Source organism: Cetorhinus maximus, chromosome 19 (assembly GCF_964194155.1).
Source record: "Cetorhinus maximus chromosome 19, sCetMax3.hap1.1, whole genome shotgun sequence".
Taxonomy (NCBI): domain Eukaryota; kingdom Metazoa; phylum Chordata; class Chondrichthyes; order Lamniformes; family Cetorhinidae; genus Cetorhinus; species Cetorhinus maximus.
In genome coordinates, this window is record NC_135897.1 from 88,601,912 (window position 1) to 88,614,090 (window position 12,179).

At 40.3% G+C, this 12,179-nt stretch overlaps 1 protein-coding gene across 2 annotated transcripts; it reads right to left on the reverse strand.

Annotated features, from left to right (window-relative positions):
- Nucleotides 1-5,088: 5,088 nt before the first annotated feature.
- LOC144694238 (extracellular calcium-sensing receptor-like) lies at nt 5,089-11,076 on the reverse strand. 2 transcript variants are annotated; one of them, XM_078564582.1, is made up of 6 exons: nt 10,967-11,076; nt 10,173-10,455; nt 7,472-8,267; nt 7,075-7,355; nt 6,101-6,224; nt 5,089-5,987 (listed from the first exon to the last, which is right to left on the reverse strand). In XM_078564582.1, exons 1-6 carry the CDS (start codon nt 11,074-11,076, stop codon nt 5,089-5,091), a joined length of 2,493 nt encoding a protein of 830 aa, XP_078420708.1. The 2 variants fall into 2 exon arrangements, with proteins under 2 accessions (XP_078420708.1, XP_078420709.1); XM_078564583.1 differs by having other exon boundaries at nt 7,075-7,299; nt 7,440-8,267.
- Between the last annotated feature and the right edge of the window lie 1,103 nt (nt 11,077-12,179).

The following is a 12,179-nucleotide window of genomic DNA, read 5'->3' on the forward strand; positions in this document are numbered from 1 at the left end:
TGAATTGCTGAACACTCATCCATCAAAGTGACAGGAGAATCCATCAACTGTGATATTAATAAAGCCACATCCTGAATAGGCTGATAGAGCTAAAGCCAATAAACCACACGAGGCAGATAACAACAAATTCAGGTCATTTTCTTAGGTTTGGTGACATCAGTCACTTCTGTAAGTCTTTCCAAATTTTCCATACCCATTTTCTGTAGGACTGAATCATAGCATCCAATATCTCCTTATGCAATAGCACAATACCTGGTACGACAATGTCCAATAATCTGCTGAGAAAGTAATGGCAGGTAACCATACTGGTTATTAATCTGCGAATTGTCCTCCAACTTGTGGCGAGGAAGGGACACCCCATGATGTATAAGTCACTGCTAGTTGCTGGATGAGTTGCAGTGCTCCCCCATCAGTTCTGCAAAAACAACAGCCATCCTTCTCTTCCTCGGCCTGAATCTCACGCTGCCCCGTCGGTGGGTTTTTAGGCAGGTGGAGTGGGAAATAGCACGAATGGGCTTCCTGCAGGCATACCGACCACCCCAACCTTTCTGAGTTTTACTCTGGGTAGGGGCGAGGCCTCAGCCGGGCTGCCCACCCTTGCCCCAGTTGAGGCCCTTAAGTAGCCAATTATTGATTATTTAAGGGCTGTTATCTGCCCAGCCTCAATTTTTAGACTGGCAGGACGATTTCCTGGGTGTAGGGGAAGCCTGAAAATGACCTGGTTTAGGCCTCGGGCTGGAAGGGAGGGGGGGGTCCATCAGAAGCCCCCATCCAACTTCAGGCAACACCACCACCACCCCTACCCACCCAAAAATGTCTGGTGGCCGCTGGACCTTCCTCATCCCCACCCACCCAACACCCCAATCTCTCATTATGCAACCCACTGCCCAGGCCTTCCCTACCCTGCCTACCCTGAGACTCTGAAAACTCACCTTTCTGTGCACTCACAGGACTTAGGCCCTGTGGACATCATAGAAATAGAAGTTCTACTTCTGTCCACTGCAGTTCTTTCATTGCAAGGATTAGAGAGCTACCAGCCAATCTGATTGGCCAGCAGCTCTCTAAGAGACTTTCCCCCGAGTGAGGGATGGAGTCCCACCTGCACCCAATTAACATTCATTTGAGCATGAAATGGCTGTGGGGCAGGCAGTGTCGGCAGGGATGTGCTCCTCAACGGTTCATTGGATGGTGGGACAGGAACCCCTGCCATCTGAAATATCCTGGCCCATGAGTATTATGCTGTTTGCTGCATTAATTGTCAATGAAACTCGCTATACAAGTTTAATGCTACTAATTAATATGAGATTATAATTTGGTAATGGCTGCTAATCAACCTCTATGGCACAAATGAAACCACTTAATATTGTAAAGCCTCTATTGCTCTGGTTGTGAATTGTTGTTGGAGATTTTAAAAATGCCAAATTATGTTTTTGTTTAAAAAGCCAAACGTTTCATTTCTGAATTCACTCTCTCTCTCGCTCTCTCTTCCTTTTAATCCAACATTTAGTTCTCTCTATTTCTCCTTCTGTATTTGATTTGATATTGAATTCATCCATTCTAATTCACCTTTCTTCTCAACCCTACATGTTTATCCCTCAAACCTTTAATCTCACTGGTTAAGGAAATGCACTGCTTGTCCCATTGTTCACCATGACCTCAGATGCCCTATTGGTCTCACTGCACCATTACTAGTTCATACCTCTTTTGGGTAAAGCATTTTTGAGCTGAATCGAACTGACAAAGCATTCTTGTGAGATACTCTGTACCTTCAGATTCTGAGTCAATAATACCACCTTATAATTAAAAGCAGATGCTAATGATTTTCATGCACGTTTCTTAATTTCTTCAACCTCTCAAAAGGCGGTCCAAACAAGCACTTTCTGAGGAAATGTTTTATATAACTTGTTTAGCAGCTTTATTTCAAAGTGAGTGAACCAACAGGGCAACAATTATGATCGGATGCATTTAATTCAATCAATTGCCTGGATGAGTGCAGCTCCAACAACATTCAAGAAACTCGACATCATCCAGGACAAAGCAGCCCACTTGATTAGCACCCCATCCACCACCTTAAACATTAACTCCCTCCAACAGTGATGCACAGTGGCAGCAGTGTGTACCATCTACAAGATGCACTGCAGCAACTCATCAAGGCTCCTTCGACAGCACCTTCCAAACCCACAACCTTTACCACCTAGAAGGACAAGGACAGCAGGTGTATAGGAACACCACCATATGCAAGTTCCACTCTGAGCAACACACTATCCTGACTATGTTGCTGTTCCTTCACTGTCACTGGTTCAAAATCCTAGAACTCTCTTCCTAACAGCACTGTGGATATACCTACACCACATGGACTGCAGCAGTGCAAGGAGGTGGCTCACCATCACCTTCTCAAGGTCAATTATGGATGGGCAATAAATGCTGGTCTAGCCCAGCGACACCCAGGTCCAATGAAAGAGTAAAAAAAAATTAAGAACAGTTTTGCTTTGAATAACTATACCAAATAAAGAACACATTCACCTATCAGTGGGTAACCTTACTGGACTTAAACTTCTCCCTTTTTTCCAGTAATTCTAACCTCATTGTCTCTGTAAAAGTTCTTACAGCTTTCACCTTAAGTGCCTGAGAATGGAATCTACCAGCTCACTTAACAATGAACCCTACACCCTGCTGATTTCAACAGAATTGTTACAGCAGTAATGAGTGTGAACATCACTACAATGTTACACTATCTTCCACCATCTCAAGCAAACTAGTTCATCTATCCTATACTAGCCTTGATGTCTGTATAATTAACCCTTCTAGAGATGAGTTTAACTCAATCATATGCCAAAGTCTTGAAGTGTGGCATAGTTGATCTATACACCAGATCACTCAGAAATGGAAAGTAGAAGATTGATGAAGTGCTGAATTCCATTTTTAGAGCACCAATAAACACAGAGGAGAGTATAGTAGATGAAAAGTGGCAAAAGTGGATCACACATTTAAAAAGGGTAACAGAATAATACATGGAAATGACAGACCCATTACCACGACACCACCGTCTTCCTCCACGTTTCTAATAGAACCCTTCATTAGAACTGAAAACTGTGTTATGATAAAGGTTTATATCTGAACTGATAAACTAGCATTCATTCTTGGATGCAGAGTGATCTGTCGTGCATTTCTAAAATTTTATGTTATGGCTTTAAGGTACACTACTGCATTCTGTTATCGCACATTGGTACACTTTACCTCATTGTGTACAGTGAACCTGCTACAATACAATAAATTGCTAAGTTGTGAATGACACTGGGGATTAACCGTGCACAGGTGTGGCAGTGGTATTACCGTCCATTGTTGTGTTGACATGCATGTCGTTATTTTTGATGCATCATCAAAGTTCTGGCTATGGTTGAGTGGAGGATGAACTTGGTGTTCGATTTACATAGAGGATGTTCCTGACATGCTGGCCAGACACTGACAGTCATTTAGGCATGAGGGCCACATTTTCAATATTTTCTCTTTGTTCTGCCATAGGGGATAGAAGATTTTCTCAACTGGATTATCTTCCCTGGAGCATAAATCCACTTGGGTGGGCAGAAATGTTTAGATGGCTCCCATCACCATATCAGAGGCTTATATTAATAGATTGGAGTTAGGTGAAAACTATAACTAAAAACTTGCTTAGGTTGGGATTTATGAGGATACTAAAAGGAGAATCAGATGACAATATATTTGTGATTGTCTCCCACATCCAGCCTAATTGATATAATGTACCACATGCTATCCAAAAAATGTTGAAGCACCTCTGGTTGAAGTAACCAGAGCCACATATTACATTTTCTGGGTTTTTTTCCAATTCCCATTCTTCCTGTCAATCCACATTATCATTTTATTATTTGTGGTCTTCTAAATTGTTTTTTCCGTTACTTGTAAGTGTTTAATCCCCCTATGTTAAACATTATTTTATGTTTACTCTTAATAATGATCAAATATTCTCTTTTTTTCTAGCTATGTTCCCTTTTGTGTCTCGAGCTATGAGAGAACTAGACATTGAAAGAGACTTCAGGTTATATCTTTAAAAGCACAAGTGACTAACTGAAATCAAAGAGGTGTAAGATGTGAAGGATGGGGTACATTCAGTTGATCAATCAGTAGCTGTGTTATAGCTTATCAGCCTCACTTTTCCACAAACATATTTAATGTGAGAGGTACTTGCACAAGTCAAAGTGCAAGTGTAATTCCAAGTACAAACAAATTAATGTTACAATAAGGAAGAATTTTTTTTAAGTTCATTATGCTTTTGCAAAATAATATCCTGCAGAATAATTATTAACCCAACTACGGGTTGGAGTTTGATTTTTCACAAAGATCTTCTTATTGAGTGAATGTTAGTTGATATAGTGTCAAAGATGCAACAGAAAATATACATTAATGCAATGCAGAAACAATGGTATGCACCATTTAAATAAAGTAACAGATAAATTATTTGTATGTTTGAAAGGTCACCGATATTAGTCTTATGCTTATTATATACTCTACATGCATAACATTCATAGAAAGCCAATGTGAAGCTGCATTGCTTTCAACACAATTTTAATATTGAAATAATTTACATAAGAAAACTGAAACAGGAGTAGGTCATTCACCCTGATGAGACAATCAATGAGAGGACTGCTGAGCTGTATCCTAAATCTAGCTACATGCCTTGTTTCCATAACCTAACAAGCAAAAACCACAGTTTTGACATTTTCAATTAACCTAGTGCATTTTAGATGAGGGAGTTAGAGATTTTTTATCAAATCTGTGTGGAGAAATGCTTCCTGACTTCCCCCTGAGTGGTCTTGCTCTTAGTTTATGCCCCACTCTGGCTTTTTTCACTGGAGGAAATAGTTTACTTCTAGCCACCCTTACAACTCTTATAATCATTTTTAAAATCTCAATTAGATCACCCCTAAACCTTCTACAATAATTGGGATACAAGCCTAGTCTATGCAACCCAACATCAGAATTTAATCCTTTTAGTCCCGCTATTGTTCCAATAAAATGAAGAGTTTGCTACAAAGGACTATTAGAGGACAAGTGAAAGGTATCAATGTTTTTTCAAGCGACTTTACCAATCAAATTTTTCTTAGTATTCTTCTCTGGTTTTAGTAGAATAATGTAACATTTAGGAACAAAAATGCAGATAAGTAGGCCAAAGCTGGATGCCAGAATAGCAAACACTTCTACAGCTACAGTGTATTTTCCAGGGGAACTTATATAAACCGGAATGAATGTTATCCAAACTGTACAGAATATAAGCATGCTAAAAGTAATAAATTTAGCCTCATTGAAATTGTCTGGCAGTTTACGGGCTAAAAAGGAAACGACAAAGCAAACACAGGACAAAAATCCAATGTAACCAATTACCCAATAAAAAGCTGTCACAGATCCAACGTCACATTCTAAAATGATTACATCTTTAAAATATTTAACATTTTTCAATGGATAGGGTGGTGATGTAATTAACCAGATAGTGCAGATTAGACATTGTACAAACGTAAGGATTAAAACAGCCAGGCGCTGTTGCATTGGCCCAAACCACTTCATCCTGTTATTATTAGGAAGGGTTGCATTGAAGGCCATCATTACAACCAACGTTTTACCTAAAACACAAGAAATGCAGAGAACAAAAGTAATGCCAAACACTGTGTGACGTAGCACGCAAGACCAGTTTGAAGGTTTTCCGATGAACATTACTGAACAGAGAAAGCACAGTGCTAAAGCAGAAAGAAGCAAAAAGCTTAATTCTGAGTTAGCTTTAACAATGGGAGTGTTTATGTGAATATAGAAAATTATGGTGACAGTTACTGTGAAGCTGGTTCCAATTAATGCCAGTGTCACTAAAACAATCCCCATGATCTCCTCAAAGGAAAGGAATTCGGTTATCTTCGGTATGCATTGGTTTCGCTGTACATTAGACCAATAATCCCAAGGGCATTTTAGGCACATTGCTGAATCTATCAAAAAAAAGGAAGAGTACATTAAATAACATCTCTTTTAGAAACTAAAACTATACAAATAGGGTAGAATGTGTGAACAGCTAATTATATATGTGTGTGTGTTTACATACCTGTCACGTTACTGATTTCACCTTCAGCACATGCTATACAATCAAAGCAGCAAATAGGTTGTCCTTTTCTGGCAGCTTTCCTTGTTCCAACAGTACAGCTTTCAGAACAAATTGCCTGTGGTACCTTATGTAACAGAGAGGAGTACATGTTTGGAGCTTTGCAAGATCCCAAACTTGGTCTGGTGATCAGAAGCACAGTCTAATGTAACAAAAATCACAAATGTCTGTAGGATCCAAGTTTGATTTTGATCTACAATGTATTTCTCAAAAAAAGTGGTAGAGATCATAAAACTGGTTGCTATGTGAATGGATTATGTAGGGGCACTACAAGATGGCCTATGTTAGAAAGATTGATGTGTGAATTTGGATAATTCTTTTATAATTATTTATTCATTCACAGGATGTGGACATTGCTGGCAAATACACCATTTATTGTCCATCCTTAATTGTCCTTAAGATGCTGAAGTTGACAACTCAGTGGCTTTCAAGGCCATTTCATAGGGCAGTTCAGAGTGAAGCACTTTGCTGTGGATATGGAGTCACACATGGGTCAAGCCAGGCAACAGGTTTTTTTTCCTACAGGGACATTATGGACCCAGTTGGATTTTTCCAAAAGTATAGAAGTTTCTTTCTATATTTACTTAACTGATTTTAAATTCTCCAACTGCCATGGTGGGATTTAAACACCTCACAAGATCATTAGTCCAAGGCTCTGAATTACTAAAACACTGACATAACCTTTATGCTACCGTTCCTGATAATAATTGCTATTGTGCTGTTCAACCATGGCCACATCTTGGTCCACCCTCACAGCATAGCCATGCAAACAGGGGGGCCCATGAAGATTAATTGGACGAAGAACTGAATTTGCATAGGCTTCCCTACCTCATCAACATTAAATTATTTAGAACTAGTCTGCTGGAGATCTGACAGAAGATATAAAGACCCTATGGACAAAGCAAACCTTAGAGTACCTTTCTCTGGTTTTCACTCCAAACAACTGCTTCTTCGTTTATGTTTAATTCTTTGCCTGGAGGTGCAGATCCATCATAATATCCAACAGTTACTACATCAGTGCCACCCCCAGCGCTTTGCCAGTTTACGATGTCATATGTTGCAACTGGATCCCCATTTTCGTTGAAATACACAGTTTCGCCAGTCTTAGTGGTGAAATTGACCGCTTTCAAATACTGCAAAAGCTTTCGAGGGAAAAAAATAGCAGGAGTTATTTCTTTTTTAAAAGCTGTGTAGAGGCCTTGCCATTTTGTTTTCTATCTTACCATGAATACAATTGAAACACTTTCTACCAGAAGTTTCAGCTGTGGTATAGTTTCCGTACCTGTTGTGATTGAAAATTGGAAACGTTTTTACACTTGTTGTCAGTGGATGCTCCATTCACCATTTCACATGAGAGCATATTGTGCAGAGCATGCGCTAGAGCATATGTTGCTTTGTACACGTTATGCGTAACTCTCAAGCGAGATGCGTCGGTGTAGGTATTCTTAATTGTTTGCAAATTCTCTCTGCCTGTACATTCAGAAGTTTGTTCCGTCTCACTCGCCTTGTTTTCTGCCAAGCTTAGCCGACAACTAAAAGCCGTTTCCCAAAATTCTTTGAGTAAAATATTTCCTGGGTCTGCCGAAGGATGAATTTGCATTAGAAATTCCTTAAAATTGGGTATATGTGCTTGGCGTATTGCGATTCCTAATGCTCCGATAAGGAACTTTCGGCTTTCTTCTGGGGAAAGGATCGGTGTGGAAATCCAAGCCTCGCTCCCTATCCATTGGATGCCTGTGATATTTTGCCTTGCGATCTCCTTCAGCAAAATGGCCATATCACCTTCAGCAACAAAGGCCACGATAACTTTTGTACTTGATTCCTTCACAGCTCTTACGGTTCTGAGTAGCTTTTCCCTGGGATAGGTTCTATAAAACGACTCCGAAAAGGCAATGCAAACTCCCAACTGCTTCACCGCATCCGTGAACGCTTGCATTCCAAAGTTACCATAGTCATTGTCACTGTTGATTGTTCCAATCCAACTCCATCCAAAATGTTTCACCAGTTGGGCCAAGGCTCTTGCCTGAAAGTAGTCACTGGGTATTGTTCTAAAAAATGACGGATATTCCTTTTTGTTGCTCAAACATGCACAGGTTGAAAAGTAACTAACCTGTGGGAAATCAAAATTATTTTAAAAAATTATTGCAAAATTGACTACTAAAATTGGCTCTCATGAGCCAGTGGTCAAATCCGCTATTTTGTTCATGTAAGTGAAGGCGGCCTATTTCCATTATTTTTAAATCTAAAACTAAAACTTTGTTAGTCTTTCCACCCCAGCCCCACTAGAGCTGTACCTTGAGTATCCTGCCTTCCATTCTTAATTAGCACTTTTCTTAGATAATATCACCACCTTCAACACCTCTTTGATCCTTTTGTCTGTGACATCTTTTGATTATCTGCTCCTATCACTGCTTGCTTGTCCCTAAACCACCCCACCCTCAACTTCTCTCTCCACCCCCCCACCTTAGACCAACTTATATTTCACCCCTCTCCTAACTATACTCAGTTCTGCCGAAGGGTCATGAGGACTCGAAACGTTAACTGATTTCTTCTCCACCGATGCTGCCAGACCTGCTGAGTTTTTCCAGGTAATTCTGTCAAGTATAGGTTGGTGGGGACTTTATCCGCGAACTATGCTTCGTCAGCCAATTGCAGCTGATACGGGAGCGAGGGCACTGAAAATCGGTCCGGATCACTAAGCAGCGACCCATTCTGGAAGGTGAATGCAGTTGAACGTCGGATGAGAACAGAATTCGACAAGTCATTGCGATTGTAAAAGGCTGGCTGATACTCGCTGACAGGGTCAAATGTTTAGCATTGTTCACTAGTCCGTGCAGAAAAATAACCATGTTATTATTGTTCCTTCTGTTGGCTGCACGGATTCCTAAAGCCCCTCCGGCCCTCATGTTAAACGATTGTCAAGGGATGGAACAATGTTGCATTCAAAACACTCATTCGCGCGAAAGTAGTTTGGAATATAATCACGGTTATAACTGATGCGTTTTCAACACATTTAAGGCGGAGGAAATGGGATGCATAATTAAGCTTGACGACAACCGGTCCGAATTCACAACTATTTCACTAACTAGAAGGGAGGCGGTGACATAGTGGTACCATCACTGGATTGGTATTTCAGATGAACCCGGGTTTGAATCCCAATTTGAATTCAATAAAAATTTGGAATTAAAAATCTGGAAAACGATTGCTGCAAAGCCCCATAGGGAAGTGTGTCTGACCTACATGTAACTCCATGGCCCTGCCCTCTGAGCAAGTTAATGAATATATACATATTGGATCCTTCAGAAGTTGTGGTGGGGTGGAATGAATTAACCTATGCTGTAATCCGAAGAATGTGAGGCGACTCCACAGCTTCTCAGACAACATTCCTCTTACAAAATGACCCAGGGCGTAATTAGCACACAATGAAGATTTATGTTTATAAGGAAGAAAAAAGGCAGCCAACCGAGTAAAATGTGATATAAATAACGAACTGCAAATATGCCCTGAAACGGTTCACAATATCAAATGGGAACGTGGACATAAAAGTAGAAATCAAACTGGAAGATAATTGTTAAAGAATTTGGATTGACCCTGAGAACAGTTACACAAATTTATTATGCAAGACACACACTTGAGAAAACTGTTCAATAAACTACCCCGGGATCAGCAACACTTAATCGTTCTTACTTATTAGGAACATTGTCACCTTTAAATATGTGTTTAATCATCTTGAATTCAAATGGTTAAGTGGCAGGAGAGGGGTAATGAATAAATTATATATTCACTTTATTTTTCTGTGCCCGCAGTCATGGCAAAGCAATTAATGAAATGGTGCTATTTAAAAATTCCTTCGATCGTTTACCCGGGTTGGTCTTAATACGAATTTGGAAAGAGATGGAAGGTTGTGTCAATTTAATCAACCTTTGTGCTACTTTCTGAAATTGCCGGGTGTGCTCTAGGAATTTGGCAATGAAAAATTACAATGTCGTAAATTCTTGAGAAGCAGTTTACTTACCATGGGGATTCTGAAAGGACTCAGTAACCTTGCGGCTGCGGCGGACTGGGAGGATCCAGATTCAGCAACAATACCGTAAAGATTCCTGCAGTCATCCTTTGAATGGACACCCTTCTGCCCATCCAAAATTTCAAAGGCTGCTTTAGTAGACAAGGATGGCATGCTACAGGAATCATAAATCTGGTAACCCAGTGTAATATTGGGGAGCAGTGTAGGGTTCCCGTTTATTTCTTCAATCGCAAACATCATTGCCCGCACAAAGCGAAATTCTCTGAAATCAAACCTACAAAATGCAGAAATGACAGTAGACGGGTAACAAAAATCACATTGATATTGTCCAAGTGTACGCTTTTTCCAGATGTGATTGCACGATTAGTGGAATTTCATAGTAAATAAGATACGTTTATTAAGCAATTCTAAACCATCGTTGTGAAGCGACAGAAGCAATGACAACCGACTATATATATATATATATTCATGACACTTATACTGCTTCAACTCATACACAACTCAATCTGCGTTTGGCTCTGAAGAAGAATCATACGGACTCGAAACATTAACTCTGTTTCTCTCTCCACAGATGCTGCCAGACCTGCTGAGTTTTTCCAGCATGTTCTGGCTTTAATCTGTTTTTGGCTGTATTGGTTGAAGGATAAAGTTCCCTTTATTCTTGCTGCACTTGTATATCTAAAATACAATTCCATATGCAAGCAAGCTCAATGTTGCAACGCGCCGTACACAACATAATGCAGCAGATACTTAAAAGGATTTCCTGAACTGCAAAATCAACTAACATTTTACATTTTACCGCTTTGGGTTGGGTTTCAAAGGAAAGCTCCGGATCCTCTACACTGGAGTGCAGACTGAAAATTCCGCCCAGAACGATGTCTCCATCTTTGGACATACTGAGTAAATCAAATTTCTCCCGATGTTTACATGCTGACTGATCGCCTGCCCTTACAAGTATTAACACAGTTAATAGGGCCCAAAGCAAACGATAATGCATCATTTATCAGCGAAGGTACCTACGATCGGAAATTACTGCCAAATGCCTTTATATACAGTTGCATCTGATTGTCTTCCGGTTTCTTTCAGTTTAAATCGATTCACTGTAAAGGAAATATTGAGCAACCTCATCAAAACCCACAAAGGAAACAGTTCACGGGCAAGTCTTGACACACCCTAAGCTCGAGAGGAACAAGGAGACACCAAGCAGAGTCTCACTGGAACCTTGTTCAAAGGGGAATTGGCGTATACTTGAAAAAAAAATACATGACCATGGGGAGTGGAGCTAATTGCTGGGGAACGGGACTACTTAAATAGATTTTACAAAGGTACAGGCACCATGGACTGAATGCATTGTTCAATGATTAATGCGGAAAACTTTATGGGAGCACTTTATGGTCCCTTGCTTGGGTTTCAGCAGTAAAAGGATTAAGTAGATTCTTAAATTGTTTATGACATCTTTGGCAATCTCTCCTTTGCCTCCACTGGCCCTCTATCCAGCTTCACCTGTCCAACCCCCTTTAAACAGCTTATATTTCACCACATTTCCATTTCTCTTTAGTTCTGATGAAGAGTCATACGGACTCTAAACGTTAACTCTGTCTTCCTCTCCACACAAGCTGTCAGACCTGCTGAGTTTTTTTCCAGCCATTTTTGTTTTCGTTCCTAAATTGCAACATTGACTGCATGGGATAAAGCGTGTTGGGGCGTCCTGAGGTCGGGAAAGCCCTTACATAAACGAAAAGCCTTCTTTTATTTTGAGGTAGGCAAGCAGGATTACATTGAAGAGCGTGTTTCACGTATTAATAGAATGTCGGATTGGACAGGCTGCATCAGAAGAATAACAATTTCACTGATCTTCAAGCAGGGCGCAGCAATCCGGCAACATAGCCATTATAAAAGTAACCAAACCCCTTCGCGGTGCTCGTCTTCACCAGTTGAGATGGACACGGTGCCATCAGCCTGACCCAGTGATTTAGAATGATACTTGGGGAAAATAAA

Excerpts from the sequence above, each read along its gene's own strand:
- LOC144694238 (XM_078564582.1), bottom strand. The coding sequence starts at position 11,076 with ATGTCCAAAGATGGAGACATCGTTCTGGGCGGAATTTTCAGTCTGCAC. Across the intron at positions 10,456-10,966 it reads AAAGCGGTAAAATGTAAAAT|GTTTGATTTCAGAGAATTTC; the intron begins GTTAGTTGATTT and ends TGCATTTTGTAG. Across the intron at positions 7,356-7,471 it reads AGCATCCACTGACAACAAGT|GCCTCTACACAGCTTTTAAA; the intron begins GTAAAAACGTTT and ends CAAAATGGCAAG.